Source organism: Geospiza fortis, unplaced genomic scaffold, assembly GCF_000277835.1.
Source record: "Geospiza fortis unplaced genomic scaffold, GeoFor_1.0 scaffold147, whole genome shotgun sequence".
Classification (NCBI taxonomy): domain Eukaryota; kingdom Metazoa; phylum Chordata; class Aves; order Passeriformes; family Thraupidae; genus Geospiza; species Geospiza fortis.
In genome coordinates, this window is record NW_005054372.1 from 1,185,200 (window position 1) to 1,202,410 (window position 17,211).

A 17,211-nucleotide genomic window follows, 5' to 3' on the forward strand; every position below is an offset into this window, starting at 1 on the left:
AATTTCCCAGCCTCAGCCACAAAATAGCTTCTGACTTCTGGGGTTTTTTTGCATGTAAATGACTTTTTGGGTTCTGCAACAGCTATTTAAGGACTGCTTGTGAGATGGACTTTCGGAATAAAATGATGAGGACAATACAGTCAGTTTTATTAAATAAAACTTCATTTACAAATGGAAATACCTTCTTCCATACTGAGTATGGACTTCCTTATCGCTGTAATGAGCATCGTGGCTGTCAACTGTTGTTTGATGTTAATGGCAGTGAGGGGAGCTAGTGGCAAATACAGTAGTCTGTGTAGTTGTCCATAGAAGCAGGGAATTTGTAACATAAAATTTAAGTGGTTTACTTAGAAGTGTTTTTTTACTACAGCGATTTTCAGTTTTATAAATGAATGTGACTTGCAATGCTTAAGTTTTCTGTAAGTTCCTAAAGAGATAATTCTTTTAAATGCATAAGTACTTTCGATTTTATCTTGGTTTAGATTTTTGGCTGATTCTTAACTTCTTGACTGTAATACCTCAAATACTGTATTTCATGAGTGAAAGATGAAGTTATACTTAAAAATATACAGACTACAGGTTAAACGTGGCATAAGTTCATGCAAGATGTAATTAAGTTTCAGCAGGTTTCTCCATCTTTTGTAACTGCAGAGGAAACATCTCATAACGTGGTGCAAATGATTTTCAGTGCCTGTCTATAACTGTCAAAATGGTTTCAAATGCAAATTAATGTCTCTGTTCTGATGCACGCTTTATTCTCTCTTTAGGTGTTTATTGGATTTGTGCTAAAGCAGTTTGAATACATTGAAGTAGGACAGTTCAGGTATGGAATTGGCAAACAGCCATTGAACAATGAGGGTTTGCAACTGTCTTGTTCTGAAAGCCAGATTAGTGATGTATTACAAGTAGGGATTAGATTTGCTGGTTATTTCTGCCTTATGAGAAAGGGAGCGTTCTCTTCTGGGCAATGTGCTGGTTTATTTTCTGGCTCCAGTGCTAACTCTTCCAGATATTTTAGGTTCCATGTGACTGAAAAAGTCAGGAAGCAAAATGGAAAATAATAATAATAATAGTAATAATCTACAACTGTGTTGTTTTGTTTCTCCATTTTGGTATTGTAAACTCAGTCCTTTGGGCCCCCCTGCCAAAGCTGTGCTTCCAGAAATCAGCATTTCATTGCTAGATGCAATTGCTTACAGGAGAGCTACTTTTTCCTACTGTGGATTCAGAGTGAATCCATATGTACTCTGGTCACCTGGTACACACTGTATAGGACCTAATAGGTCATAAGGAAGCCAGTGAAATTTTTACTGTCAGTTATTTCTGTTTTTTCTCACACTTGAGTTTTAATGAAGAGAGAAGTTGTTCTTTTTCTCTGTGGGTCTTCTACAGAAATAATCTAATGTGCATTAGGCAATATGTTATAATATTAGTAACAGTAATGGTCAAAGATTCAAAGAAATCCCTGGGGAAAAATCCCATTGTACAGAACAGGGCACAAAAATTACAGAAGTACTGTATGAAAACAGCATAACATATTCTGCAAAAGAACCTTGACTGTAAAAAGGTTTTATTGAACAAAGCTGTGCAATTCAAGCTTGACACTTGCATTTTTTTGTTTTGTTTTCAGGGAGTCTGAAGCAATTATTCCTAATATCTTCTTTTTCCTGGTGTTGCTGTCTTATGAGCGATATCATTCCAAACAAATAATTGGAATTCCCAAGATCATTCAGCTGTGTGATGGTATCATGGCCAGTGGGAGGAAAGCTGTTACACATGGTAATTTAAAAAAAAAATTTAAAAAATGAAAGAAAGAAAAAAGGCATCAACACTTTTATTGATAATAGTTCAGCAATAAATCCAGTGTTGTCTAGTAAACTATAGAAAACTGTTATCATACTGAATGTTCCAGAAGACACTAACTTTTAAGACATGAAATACTTCTCACTTAATTTCTTCAGGAAATGTATTATATCACACTAACACTGCTGCCCCACATTTTGCATTGTTCATAATAACAACAGAGCTTTTATTTGAAACTTTATTCAGTAATAAGTTCACAACTTAGCAGTGTGTGCAAGGCTTTCGATTTTCATTTTCTGTCCACTTCCCTTTCCTTCTACTTTCAGCCTTTAATAGAAGCTTCTCTCTCATACTTTCCAGTGATTCTGCAGAGAAATACTTTATAAAAATATCTTTTTTTTTAGCTTTGTAAGAATGGGAAAATGTGTCTATAATTTAAATTTTCTAAAAGATGTAAAAAAATTTCCATCATTATGCATGATAAATAAGGAGTTTTACCCATACCTGAAAACACACAAACTTTTAGTAACTGAACTGTTAGTTCAAGAAATCACTGTTCAGGAGTGATTTGTGTCATACTAAAATAAATACTTCTCATTTCAGCAATACCAGCTCTGCAACCCATTGTTCATGATCTCTTTGTGTTAAGAGGAACAAATAAAGCTGATGCTGGAAAAGAGCTGGAAACTCAGAAGGAGGTTGTAGTGTCAATGCTGCTGAGACTTATCCAGTACCATCAGGTAGGAGAGGAGGATGAGGATCCCTCTTTATGGTCTGTGAAAGGGTAACATTGCTGTGACTGCTAAAAGTGCTTCAGGCAATATTAATGATTTTCTGTACAAAACTGGAATAGCTGGACTCTGTGTGGCATCTTTCCTTATAGAGAGAGTATGCAAAGATTTTTTTAAGGATATGGGAAAGGTTCTGCACTACAAATTAGTATTTCAGGTCAAGTAACATATCTGTAGAATTTCCCAGTCAAGCCTAGAAAACAAAAAACTAAAAAGCTCCAGTTAGGATCATGATCTTGGCTGTGTTGCAGGCAGAATAAACAGAAGGTTGGGGGAAGAGAAGAAACTTAAAAGAATGGGAGTAAAATGGAGAAGGAGACAAGTTTAAAATTAGGAAAGCTGCTGCATGGAGATGATTTAGGTACTGCTGTGCTATAACAATATCTTAAATAACACTTGAGCAAGGTAATGACACTGGTAATTAGGTATTTATTATAACTTACTACTTTGACCCAGACTTGGAAAACATGTTTCTGCTTTGTAGGAGTGTAACAATGACTTTTGTCAATACACTTTGTTTTAAAGAAAAACATAAAAGTAATTTTGAGAGAAGTGTCATGATCAACATGGGTTCTTACTGCTTATTCAGGTGCTTAACAAACCTAATGTGCCTTTCTTTCATAATGTGAAAATGCAGTTCTAGTGTATGCTAATGTAAGCACTGTATTTTCTGAAAAAAGTCAGTACATCTTGTCAAAATAATTTGTTAGAACTGAGTGTTCAGATTGAGGTAATTTTGTGTATCCACATTTTCTTTTGAATTTGTAGTTTTATAATCATAAAATGACTAATATAACTGTATGAAATGACACTCTGTAGACACATGATGTGAAATAGTGAATAACTTTGTTATATAAGGTACTGCAATTGCTGGCAGATCCCCTTCTGACACACTTAACCTATTAAAGACCACCCATGCACTGCTCTTCCCACACCATCCCATTTGCAGTTCTTATTCTACTCTGTTCTGCTGGTGCAATATGTATAAACCAACCCTGGCCTGTTCTGTTGTTCCCTGGCTGTGGCTGCGATGGTCTGCACTGGTTTCCCTGGACATTTGAGAGGTTCCCAGAGCTGCAGCCTTCAACTTTTTTCTGTTGCAACTGGAGCTGCTATCCATGGAGCTCCAGAGTTAAGTTTTTCAGCCTGGAATTGCTCCTATCTCCTCTCCTGAGAAAATCTTTTGAGAAGAAGGTCACCTGGGAATCTCCCTCTACCTAATCTGAACTACCTGAATTTGCTTTAAGTGCTCTAACTTGTTTCCTGAAACAGATTCTTTTGTCCCCCTTCCCAGTCTATATATTAACATTTTTGCTTGCTGTGTCTCTTGTCTGCCTGTTCTTCAAAGTGTGATCTTTATAACCCCCAAATCTATAACACATCCAGTTACCAGAAGTGCTCCTTGTTTGGTGTGCTCCATTATGTTGTCTCTTAAAATTTTTTATATGAAAATGACATATCTCAGGTGGATGAGCCGCATAAACTGTCTGTTTTGTTTCCTTGACCAAATTTAAATTTTATTGAAGCTAGAGTCAAGACAGAGTATACATGTGGAAAATTGCTCTCTTTCTTCCTCCCCTTTTTGTTGAATAAGTGGTGTGGTATTTAGATTTATGATTCTTTTTCCAGTTGTTTGAGTAGTCTTTTGACAAATACCATTTTAAAAAGTACAAAGCCATTTTTTCCCTACTTTATAAAAACAACTGGAAAATTCTTTAAAAACCACCACTAAAAAACTTGTTACTAAAACAGGCCTTTAACCTGAAAATGGGGTTTTAAAAATGTGCAGTTCTCTCATGTGGGGTTTTTCTCTTTTGTCTTTTTGGTAGGTGGTTGAAATGAATATTCTTTCCTACTATGATATTATTGGAATGTTTTCTGTTAGTGTTTACTTACTTTTTTTTCCATTTTTCCTTAGGTGCTAGAAATGTTCATCTTGGTTTTGCAACAGTGTCATAAAGAAAATGAAGACAAATGGAAGAGATTGTCTCGGCAAATAGCTGACATCATTCTCCCAATGCTTGCAAAACAACAGGTGATTTTTGTCATTGTTTTAATTCTACAAACACCTTAAATAATTGCTCTAATGTATGTATCAATAGTGGCTTTGAGTATTTGATTTTTTCCTTTTGTTATATGAAGACAAGTTTTGTTGAAATTGTGGTTGCCTTATGTGGAAAAAATAACTGCTGCAAGGTAAACTTAAGTCTTTGAAGTGATGAAGTTCATATTTAAATGCATGAAGTATATGCAGTATGGTCATGACTGTCTCCAGAGGAAGGTCATTCTGTTTCTCTTAGGTACATGATTATATCAGAACACTTACTAAAGGGTGTGAAGATGGCCCCATGTTCATACAATGTCAGAATTACTTTTGTCGTGGCTACAGTGGGTCTAATTGCAGACCAGATTACTCAAAGCCCCATCCAACCTGGCCTTGAGCACTTCCGGGAATGGGACAGCCATCCCTTCAAGGGCAACCTATTCCAGTGCCCCACCACCTTCACAGTAAAGAATTTCTTCCTAATATAAATCCACCCACCCTCTTTCAGTATAAAACCATTCCCCCTTGTCCTGTCACTACCTGCCTGTGCACAAAGTCCCTTTCCAGTTCTCTTGTAGCCCCTTTAGGTACTGGAGGAGCCTTCTCCAGATGGAACAACCCCAGCTCTCCCAGCTTCTCTCCATAGCGGAGGTGCTCCAGCCCCAGATATTCTTTGCCCCATGATGGCAGTTCCCCGATCCTGGGAGGAGATCTCATGTCTGGGGAGAGTGGGCAGGATCAGGCAACAGTTTTAGAGAGAGCTGAAATGCTGACAAGGTGAAATTGCCGTTGTTTTGTGTGACTGCACATGAACATCTTCAAAATTATTTAAGCAGGATAGGGTCATCTAGATGCTTAAATATAAGCAGTCCTTTGCTTTTTGCAGTTCATTGCTTTATAATTTATCTAGAAAACTGTTCAAGTAAGCTGTCCTGCCACTGTAGCTGTTCACTTTTCTGATTATTAGGTTTCTTTTCTCCTTTTCTCCTAGTTACCTGCCCAAGTTTAATTATGACCAGCATTGCAGTCTATAAATAAACCTGGTAGGATGTGCAGTGAGGAGAAAAGTCTCTAAATTTTATGACAAGTCAGTCCTTTGGTCTCATTCTATGGATAAGGCCTATTTCTCCGAATGAAATATATGTGGTATACACATTGGATTTCATATGACAGATTTTTGTCCATGTTTATAAAACTCGTGTCTAGGAAGGCCTGCAATGAAACTTAAAATTTATCTTTTATAGCTTTTGGTTGCTCTGAATTTTGTACTGTAAAGAACAGCTTTATACTGTAAAGAACATCTTTATTACAGGTTGTAACAAAAATGTTTAAAACAAAGAGTGTAAATTTTGTGTTGAAATTACCTTTAGTGGACAGTTAGAAATTAGTTTTATGTTTTTCTTTCACAGATGCATATAGACTCTCATGATGCTTTGGGAGTATTGAACACTTTGTTTGAAATTTTGGCCCCTTCATCCCTTCGCCCTGTGGACATGCTTTTAAGGAGTATGTTTGTTACTCCTAAAACAATGGTAAGTTACTGTTTTCAGAAAAGAGAAATCTTTTCAGAAAAGAGAAATCTTTTCTGGTATCTTTCATGCAAAACAAAAGAGAATGTGTTTCTCTTTAATAATTTGCTAAATGATGTTAAAGTACCAGCAGCAGAATTTGGGAACAAATTGTCTAGAACTAATGTGATTTACCAGCTGAGAGCACTTTGATACAGGAATGTTCTGCTTCTGAATGTCCTTCATTTTGTATGTTGAGGATCAGGAATGTAAAGGAAGGTACTGTTACAATGAAATAGAATACAATTTAATAGGTAAATTACATTTTTCTTATACAAGTATTAGTAATACTTCTATAGCTGAGAGATTGTTTACCAGTGAATATGAGCTTGACAGTTACCACAGAAATAGCATTTTGTAAGATCTGAACTTAAAATTTATTTCTGGTTTGCTCCATTCTTAAAAGGGTCTGATTTTTTACAAGTTAATGAAAATGCTAGTTTTTTAATGCCTTTCTGTGTTGTGTCATTTAACTTCAAAAGTATTCAATCTTCTGTATTTCTGTGTTTGTGTTAGGCATCAGTGAGCACTGTCCAGCTGTGGATTTCTGGAATTTTAGCTATCCTTAGAGTTCTGATTTCACAGTCAACAGAAGACATCGTTCTATCCCGTATACAAGAGCTTTCCTTCTCACCATATTTGATTTCATGTCAAGCAATCAACAGACTGAGATGTGGAGAAAATAACACATCCACACCAGAGGATCGCACTGAGGTCAAACAGGTGAAATACCCACCTGAAGAGACATTTTCCAGGTACATTGTCTTTTGAGAAACCTGGGGTAAGGTAAAGAGTTCTGAGAAATCACAAGTACATTGGACAGTATTAACACGTACAGAACTTCTGTCTAAGTGGAATCAAGTCTGTTAATAAGTTGACATGGGACAAGTGTGTGTGGAGGAAGGAATATTGAGATGGACAGAGATGGAGAAGTTGAGCAGATTTTAGAACTTGGAATTGTTTTGGTGCCTCTTCTCAGGCCAAGTGAAGGACCTGATAAAATGAGTGAATCCTGGATTTAGGAAAATCAGGTCCAGAAAGCTCACTGCTTTCCTTCCTTTCTGTGTGGGTGCTGAATGATATAACGTCCCTTTAAGTGGAAGCCCAGGTTCTGTATTAGAAACTTGGCAGCAGTGGGATTCAAGTCTACTGAGTTAGTTCTGCTCTTTCTTGCTTTTTTTTAAGACCCAGCTTTGTTTAGTTGGCTTCCCATGTTGATGTCCTTGGATGGTAACAAACTTCAGGCAGAAGAAGCATGGAGAGATGGCAGCAGTATTATGTTGACATAATGTTTGTCATTAAGCCATTATGTTTTAATGTGCTGGAAAGTATTAGAAATAGCTGTTTGTTTAAGAAAATAATAACATTTTACTCAAGTAGGGAACTTCAGATAGGAATAGGATGCTGTTTCATGTCATTCAGCTCACTCTGAGGGTTGTGGATAGAGGGAAGAGGGTCTTCTGGACACCCATACTGTGACCCTATGTCCAACAGCAGTGATCTGAGTAGTGGAGTCATGGTTATGGCCAGGAGCAAGGATGGCTTTCCTCAAATGCCTTCTTTTGGTGCTTCTTTTGACACCACACATTGTTCCAGCTGGAGGTTTGATAAAGAACCTGTGTAGTAGAATGTGGATAGATGAGGTGAGGTAAACAGGTGAATTACTGTGACTTGCTGAATTACCCCTACTCAGCTGAGCTGTGGTCACTGTCACAGATTGGTTTTAGTTTGATTTAGCTCAATTGCTTTTAGCAAATCACTATAAAGACACCACAGCATTCTGAATGTTTGCTTTGTAAGTGAATTGGGCCAATGCTACTGTGACTGTAGCTGATGAGAGACAATCTGGATTTAATATGTAATTATTGACATGCTTGTGATCATATAGCATCCTATTTTAGGTTAACCTGTTCTGTAGCATTTCATTTAATATGTTATTTAGGATGGATGGACAAGAGCTTTGTATTTTATTTTTCAAACCAAAGTCTCATAGGCTAACCTCATCTTTTTCTGAAAGATTGATAATTTTTTCTATTGATTGTATATGTGTTTCTTTCAAGATTCTTGCTACAACTGGTTGGCATTCTACTGGAAGATATTGTCACCAAGCAATTAAAAGTGGACATGAATGAGCAACAACATACTTTCTACTGCCAGGAGCTGGGCACACTGCTTATGTGCTTAATACATATCTTCAAATCAGGTAATACTTGAAATGTTGCCCAGGTCATAGCATGCAGTGCTAGGGTGGTTTTTAAGTTCCAAGACGACTCATAAATGCATTGAACTACTGAGAAGGAATATGTAAGTGCTGAAGATGTTATATCTTACTCCACACAGAGAACTTACTAAACATGGTGCTTATACATGCAGGGCACATTTTGCACATTCCTTCTGTCTTTGTGGAACAAAATGTAAGTAGTGACTCTTCGTATCTCTCCTTTGAACTGTCTAAAATTTTTCAGTCCAGAAAACACAAAGCAGTCCAAATTTGTGGCTGTATTTCTCATGTTTTGTCTCAGTTGGGAGGTTGGTTGGTATGTCTGGCTTAAAATACTGAGTCACTGACCACTAGCTCAGACTCATGACAAGGAAGGTTACTGGCTTTTGCCATAATTAATAAAAATATATAAAACAAACAAGCAAAAAAAAATCCAACAAACCAAACAAAAAATTAACCAACCAAAACCAAAAAACCACCCCAGAAAACCAGGAAAGGTGGCACTTTTCCAGCTAGCCAGTCTTGAGTTCCTTTCTTCAGGTTTGGAAATTTTCCCTTGGGTTTCTTTTGCTGGATACCCAATGCCTACCCCTTTGGTACTTCCTTAGTCCCTAGCTTGATTCCTTAGTCTTATTTTCTGAATAGCAGTACTGTTGTGACTTTCTTTTTTCTTTATTCTTTCTTTGCTCTGACTGCCCTTTTTGCCTTATGATTTTTGGTTTGCAGCTGAAATGCAACCTTGTTTTACTCTTACTTGTCTGCAATTTAAAAGGTCTTGACACAAGTCCCTGGTTCTTCATAGGCTTCCTTGGGGACATGGGACAAGGAACTCTGTGTTCTGTTGCCTTGGTCTGTAAAATGGGAGTTCTCCAAACTGAGGTTCTTGGTACAAAGACTCCAGGAGCGTGTGTGAAGAAACACAAAATTAATCTTTGCTTTAGGTGTGCTTTAGGGCCCAGAACTCTGGACATACAGAGTGACAGTTCTCTTCCCATGTGTCTGTTACAGTAATAATTTTAATATGTTTTTATACTATTCTATTATATAAATTACGTAATTATAATAGTATATATTTTAATTCTATATTAATTTATGTTTAGGAGAAATATTTGAATCAAATATTTTACAAATAACTTACACCAGGGTGTTTTGGCATAAAGTGATTAAATGGTGTCAAGCTGGGAGCAATGAAGTCAGAAAGTGAAGCTGGTGATTGAAACTGGGGCAGTGGGTTCTTCCACAGTGGGAGCTGGGGATAGTTGAAAGGAAGGCTCAGCTAGTTCTGCTGCTGTGACTGGCTTCCAGGCTGCTCTGGGAATCTTGCCAGGAATTATGTAGAAATTTTCATGCAAAATTAAATATTAAAATACTCATGCAGAACACTGGGATATGTGGATTAGATGATCTCTAGAAATTAATTTAATGTAAAACTACAAATAGCTTCAAGTATGTTACTACCACTAGTAGCAGTATGGTGTAACAGGGTAAAAGAAAAGTTGTTCAGACATCTGGGCTGTATTTTCATGTCATAACACATTTATTTAGATTGAGGATTAACTAACTGCCTGAATTTGTAATGCTTTTCTTTTGTTCAGTTAGAACCTCCATAATTATTTTCTCTTTAAGTTATATTCTCCTAGCTATGGGTGTAGCTTACAGCAATTTGTGTGTGGAAACACAGGCTGTATTCTGTAATGTCTAACCACTGTTCTACTTGGATGTTTTGTCTTCTCACCCATTGCAGTTTTTTCAAAATGTGAGCATTGCTGACTCCTGTGTTTCCAGCTGTAGGAAGCTACTAGGTTATAAGTGAACATTCTCAATCTGTTCCTTTGAAGTTAGAAATAAAAAGCATGAACAAAGTAAAAGATGAGCATGCAATGGCTTTTATGACTGTGGGAAGTCACTAGATGGTGTAGTTTCTGCAAATGCAGGGAGCTGGAATGGGGCTAGCACTGCTATGCTAATAAGTGGAACCAGAGATTTGAGACTCAGCTATTTTTCCCATTCTTTGCTATTTACATTGTGTGTTTGTCACTCCTGGGGGCAGCTTAAATTGGTCCACATGACTGTGGAATTTACAGCTTCATTCTTCTGTATGTCTGGCAAGGAAAGCGAGTAACACTGCAGATTTCCTTCATTATTCTGATTAGCTCTTGGTTCCTAACTGACTCTGAAGAAACTTTTTTTTTTTCCCCTGATCTTCTCATAGAAACTCAGTCTTGTACCTTTAGACAACTTTCCTTGTTTTCCCACGATTTTCTAATTTCTTTTTTCCCAAACTTTGTTTTGGCATACAAACACAGAATCAGCCATTCAGAAAGCAAAATTTTGCTGAGTGTTCCATTTTTCAGGGTAATGGGAGAAATACCTACTTTAGAAGTTGGATAATTGAATGAAAGAGAATAAATTTAGTTTCAACTAAATGTGTTTGGAAAGCCATCCTCTGAAGTAGGATACTCATAGGTGTTCTTCCTTAACACGCAGAGTAGTAGTTACCTCATGGTTCTTAAGTAGAACATCTGTATTTTAATTTACAAACAAACTAACCCTGCTCCACAAGTGACAGTTTTAAGTTTAATGAAGGTTTTAATGTATCAGATTAATGAGAATTGCCATGAGACCTATCTAAACATTATTTATTGAATATGAGAGCTGGCAGTTTCTGGTTTACACACTGCCCTTTGGCAAACTTTATCACTTACCTTAAATTTGTAAAACTGCTTAGAATTTACCTTTCTTGCAGGAATTCTACCCTGAATAATTTTAAAACTTCAGAATTCAGACTAGAGCTTTGTTACTCTAACATGGTTTTATTGTTTTCAGGGATGTTTAGAAGAATCACAGCTGCAGCCACCAGACTTTTTACAGGAGATGGATCTGATGGTAGTTTCTACACACTTGAAAGTCTGAGTGACCTTGTTCAGTCCATGATTCCCACTCATCCTTCTTTAGTTCTCCTCTGGTGTCACATTTTGCTTCTTGTCAATTATACCAACTACAACTGGTGGTCAGAAGTGCATCAAACCCCAAAGTAAGTTTTGGTTTTGTTCCCTAGTAGTGTGTTTCATATAATTATATTTTCTGAAATGATATTAAAACAATCCAGCTGCTTTCTGCCAAGCCTGTCATTGAATGGTGCTGCTTGGATTATGAAATACAGTTCTGCATTTACTTCATGTGTGTACATATTGTCTGTTCTGATATTGGTGTGACTTCCAAACTAAAGAAATGTGTCCTGCACTCACTTGCTCCTCAGAAGAACTTCCAGGTAATCTCTCCACTTCTAAGGCAAGAAAACTTCATCTTTGTACTACTTTTTATTGAAGCTATGGAAATCACTATAGCAAAATATTCAGTGTTTCCTGTTTGTATGGAGACCTCATATTTCACTTTCTAGACAATAACCAGCCGGTGGAGATGATGGACACTGTTGTGTTTGTGATAATACAATATGAACATATAACTGTAGCTACAGGATTATCTGTTCTCAGTGGGTCTGTTGCTAAATGCTGTCAAAACATGGTATTAGCACCCTGCTGATTCATTAGCATTGAGCACCGTAATAACCTCACTTAACACTGGTTGTCTGAAATTTGGAGATTGGTTCTAAAATGGGTATTCTCTTGGTCTGAAGTTAGTTTATCCCACCTGTCAGGCATTGGAATGATTTGTCCTTGGTGGATAAGGAAGGAACCTCCTGTGAGGGTGGATATTCCTCTGTGTTAACTGTAGAGGGAGGTGAACAAGTGACTTGAGGGACATTTCTGGTGCTTGTGCAGTGAGTGTTGGGCAGTCTCATCTTGCTCTACAACTGAAGTGCATCAATACTTTCACAAATGTGAGATTCTTGCTTCAGTTCAACCTTATGTATTGAAAATACATTATTCTAATTTGTGGAAACATGGAATTACCAGGATTATGAGCAAAACAGGCAACTACTCAGGCATTGGGAAAGGCTGTTTAGGGAAGGGTGGAATCACCATCCCTGGAAGTGCTGAAAAGGTGTGTGCATGTGGCACTTCAGCATATGGCTTAGTGGTGAGCCATGATGTGGTGCTAAGCTAAAGGTTGGATTTGATGATCATACAAGCAACTTAATGATTCTATGAGCTAAAATAGCAGTAAGTTTTTTTTTTCTTTACCAGTATCATCTTTTTTCTGGATTGGTCATCACCTTTAATCTGACACTAGACTAAGTGCTCAAGAACACTGGTTTGATTTGAGAAGAAAATACAGTGTTAGGTTCTATTATCCTACCAGAGATGCAACAGCCCATGTTTTTCTTTTAAATAGTTCATTTGGTTCTTTAGACTGCCTGAAAAAGTAATAAGCAATGCTGCAGTTGTTAAAAAATAAAGAACTGATGGAAAGCAAAGTGTCTGCTTCAAGGAAGTGTAATGTTTGAATGACATTTACAGGGGAAGATGTGTCATGTAACAGCATTGGTAGGATACTCCAAGCACTTTGTTCATGTTTCAGTAGCCATACTAAGAAAATAGTAACAACATAGGATGTACTTTTTGCAGGAGACACAGCCTTTCTACTACAAAATTGCTGAGCCCTCATATATCTGGAGACAGTGATGAATCCGACCTGGAATCCAGGCGTGGCATGTGCAATCGTGAGATAGTGAGAAGAGGAGCACTCATTCTCTTCTGTGACTATGTTGTAAGTTTTGAATTATGACTTTTATAACTACAGTTTTGAGTTATTTAAGGATGCTGACAGTCATTTATTACTGATATGTGTTAACTGAAAAGTGAAGTGTGTTAAGTGAAAAATGAAGATCTGTGAAACTAGTAATTTTATTTTCAGATGGTGCTTCTGTAAGCCTAATATGACCTCATTTGGCATTGTTTTCTGTTCTGAACTGAGAGTTCTCTTGACTTGTAAAGTTTATCTGGTGGGCAATAGAATTACCTTCTGAGTATCACACCCCTTACTTGGGAGGTGCTTGGAGCACACTAAGTAGTTCCAGACTTGCCAACATCAGTAGCAGTGCAGTGTCCAGGAGATAACAAATTTGCATCTCTGCACCATAAGAAAAGAGGTTTTACATTAACATTTTAACTTCCATTTTGGTTCTCCAGTAAAGCCAATTTCTGTGGCTTTGGCCTTTTGCTGCCTCACTATTAGAGTTTTAGTTCACTGGGAACTTCTGAAGTGAATTTTCAGTAGTAGGAGGTATTGCGCTTGGCTTTGCACCTCAGATCAGTTTTGAGGTAAGGAAACTGCGTTCCTTTCAGGTTCAACTGAACAGAAAACTTTGTTTAGGAAGCCCTTCAAGTACTAATGGACAGTCACTAGAGTCAGATTAGAGGTCATCCAAGGTAAAACCCTCCAAAACCTCTTTACTGAGGTACTGTACAGGCTCTCAGCATTGCCTGGGTAACACTACAGATAGTTTCATGTTGCATTCCACTGCTTGTTGATATACACAAGCCTTTAGAGATTTGACATTAATTATTGACAGATCTCTTTGGATTTGCTTTCCAATAATTCTTTATTTTGTGTTAAAGGCCAGCAGTAGTAAGAAATATTTAAGAAGCCTAAATGAAAATCACATTTTGAAAAACAATTCTGTGTGTATGTTTATTTCAAATCCATTTCATTAAAAGCAGCATCTTTGAATCAACCTTCTCAATTTACTTGTTTCTAACCTGTTTTTTAGTGTTTTTAGAAAAATAAGCTGTATGTTCATGGTAAATACCTTAATTTGCAACAAGAGCAAAACATTTGGAAAATATATCATGTAAAACTAATGATGGTGGTAATATGATATAGACACTCTATGCCATTATTTCAAAATAGCTACCAGAATTATATATGAGAAACTTTATGTTGTGTCATGTTTAGTAATTAAAATCTGAATTTTAATTTCTGCAATAAAATTTTAATTTTTTCCCCTTCAGTGTCAAAACCTACATGATTCAGAGCACCTGACTTGGCTTATTGTGAATCATGTTCAAGACTTGATTAATCTGTCCCATGAGCCTCCAGTACAAGATTTTATCAGTGCTGTTCACAGGAATTCAGCAGCCAGTGGTCTCTTCATCCAGGCCATTCAGTCACGCTGTGAGAATCTTGCAGCTGTAAGTTTAACTTTTTGACTTCTTGTAAAGAATAAAGTCACTTCATGTCAGCATAAGTTTAACTGATAAGTATGCGAAGTTTGACATTTCTGGGTCATTTATCAACTTGTAATTTTATTTTTAAAGTCACTTACTTAAAAATGCAAGCAGCAAACCTTATATTAGCAACTTCAGCATTAGATGTGTTCCAGTCCATCAAATCTATGAATTCAGATGGAGATGGTTAATCTGCTTTTCTTCCTTAATGGATATTTTCCCACATAATCAATATCTGATGGGTAAATTAAAGCTGTAACTTTCAACTTTGACTTCAGTGCTTTAGTAGTATAAATAGCAAACTATAGAGGCAGGAGTAGGAACCAGTCCCTGTTTATAGGCCCTGGCAATATGAAAATGATTTGTGAGCCCATGCCTTCCCCATTGATCTGTTCTGAAAATTGTAGCCACTTGGTGAGGGAAAATCACCAAGAAATTCAGGGTATTATTTCTGTTGATTATTTTAGTTTTCAAATTAAAAGGAGTGGATGATGTTTTGTAGGGATATAAGGTTGTATGCATCTCTCTTAATCATTTGCTGGACTTTCTCTAGAGATAATTGTGATTAATGGGATAATAATCTAGAGATAATTGTGCCACCTGCACCCTGAGTAGCTTAGTGCTGTTTCCTATCTCTTTCCATTGTCTCTGTGCAAATCTAGGGCAGCTTTAACGTTATGTGATATTCGCCTGGGCTTCACTAGCTGAGAATTAGCAGGATGAACTAAACTGAATATGTTTTAATGGAAGATGTAGTCACTGTGTGAAATGCTTGTTGTTATCAGGAAAGACAGTAAAATGAAAATAGCTGGTATTAACAGACTGCTCTAAACCAAGACTGGTTTCATGAGTCAACCTAGTTTGTCTCTGTGTTTCTCCCTTTAGAATATTAATGCTGAATTGGTACTCATATTTAAAAAAAAAAAAGAAATTTAAAAAATTATTTGCACACCCTTTTGATCCTGAGTTGCTACTGCTGTTTCTTAACATATGCTCAGAAAACTCCCCAAGGATTGTCTGGATTTCTGTACTGTCACGTGTCTTGACTATGCACATGTTCCTGCCTTCTTCCAGAAAGAGATTAATCTTCTCACTCTGTTTGAAGCTTTTTGCAATTTCACTTAAATCTGTAGCTTTTTTTCCCCTAAAAGTTTTGCTCCCTATGCTTTACTTACTCATGTAAGAGTGAGCTTTTACAGTTGCACATCAAACAACTTATTGTTCATATTAATTAAATGACCCAGTAACTCACACAGAGACGATTATATTGATCAGGTATATTTTTCCAAGTGTCTTTCCCTTTAAGATCTTTGTATTCCAAATTGATCGTAATTTCTTCGTCTGTTTTTCTGTTCCATGCTGAACATGAAGCCCACAACCCTGAAGAAGACTTTGCAGTGCTTGGAGGGAATCCACCTGAGCCAGTCGGGGGCAGTGCTGACGCTGTACGTGGACAAGCTGCTGTGCACTCCCTTCCGCGTGCTGGCGCGCATGGTGGACACCCTGGCCTGCCGCCGCGTGGAGATGCTGCTGGCAGCAACTCTGCAGGTACACAGCAATCCCTGCCTGGGAGGCACTTTGGGTGCTACCAGGCTTGTCAAGAGCAATGGTGTAAAGCACATCAAAATATGATTAAGTGATTTCATTTGACAAAGTTTTTTATTTTGTATACAGATAGATGAATTGTTGGAACCCAGGGCATTCCTCTGACTCTCCTGGATGGCTCGAGACCCTGGCAGGGGGCTCAGGCACCGGCTGTATTTCTCATGTTTTGTCTCAGTTGGGAGGTTGGTTGGTATGTCTGGCTTAAAATACTGAGTCACTGACCACTAGCTCAGACTCATGACAAGGAAGGTTACTGGCTTTTGCCATAATTAATAAAAATATATAAAACAAACAAGCAAAAAAAAATCCAACAAACCAAACAAAAAATTAACCAACCAAAACCAAAAAACCACCCCAGAAAACCAGGAAAGGTGGCACTTTTCCAGCTAGCCAGTCTTGAGTTCCTTTCTTCAGGTTTGGAAATTTTCCCTTGGGTTTCTTTTGCTGGATACCCAATGCCTACCCCTTTGGTACTTCCTTAGTCCCTAGCTTGATTCCTTAGTCTTATTTTCTGAATAGCAGTACTGTTGTGACTTTCTTTTTTCTTTATTCTTTCTTTGCTCTGACTGCCCTTTTTGCCTTATGATTTTTGGTTTGCAGCTGAAATGCAACCTTGTTTTACTCTTACTTGTCTGCAATTTAAAAGGTCTTGACACAAGTCCCTGGTTCTTCATAGGCTTCCTTGGGGACATGGGACAAGGAACTCTGTGTTCTGTTGCCTTGGTCTGTAAAATGGGAGTTCTCCAAACTGAGGTTCTTGGTACAAAGACTCCAGGAGCGTGTGTGAAGAAACACAAAATTAATCTTTGCTTTAGGTGTGCTTTAGGGCCCAGAACTCTGGACATACAGAGTGACAGTTCTCTTCCCATGTGTCTGTTACAGTAATAATTTTAATATGTTTTTATACTATTCTATTATATAAATTACGTAATTATAATAGTATATATTTTAATTCTATATTAATTTATGTTTAGGAGAAATATTTGAATCAAATATTTTACAAATAACTTACACCAGGGTGTTTTGGCATAAAGTGATTAAATGGTGT

At 37.2% G+C, this 17,211-nt stretch overlaps 1 protein-coding gene across 1 annotated transcript in view; it reads left to right on the forward strand.

Annotated features, from left to right (window-relative positions):
- The window catches only part of HTT (huntingtin), a gene marked incomplete at its 5' end in the record, with an annotated part of 85,836 nt that overhangs the window by 39,623 nt on the left and 29,002 nt on the right, over nt 1-17,211 (forward strand). The window contains 9 exons of the mRNA XM_031060067.1: nt 483-511; nt 768-823; nt 1,631-1,779; nt 2,407-2,543; nt 4,513-4,629; nt 6,048-6,170; nt 6,723-6,961; nt 8,267-8,409; nt 11,254-11,461. Coding sequence (XP_030915927.1) covers nt 483-511; nt 768-823; nt 1,631-1,779; nt 2,407-2,543; nt 4,513-4,629; nt 6,048-6,170; nt 6,723-6,961; nt 8,267-8,409; nt 11,254-11,461 — 1,201 coding nt within the window. The remainder of the gene's footprint in view (nt 1-482; nt 512-767; nt 824-1,630; nt 1,780-2,406; nt 2,544-4,512; nt 4,630-6,047; nt 6,171-6,722; nt 6,962-8,266; nt 8,410-11,253; nt 11,462-17,211) is intronic.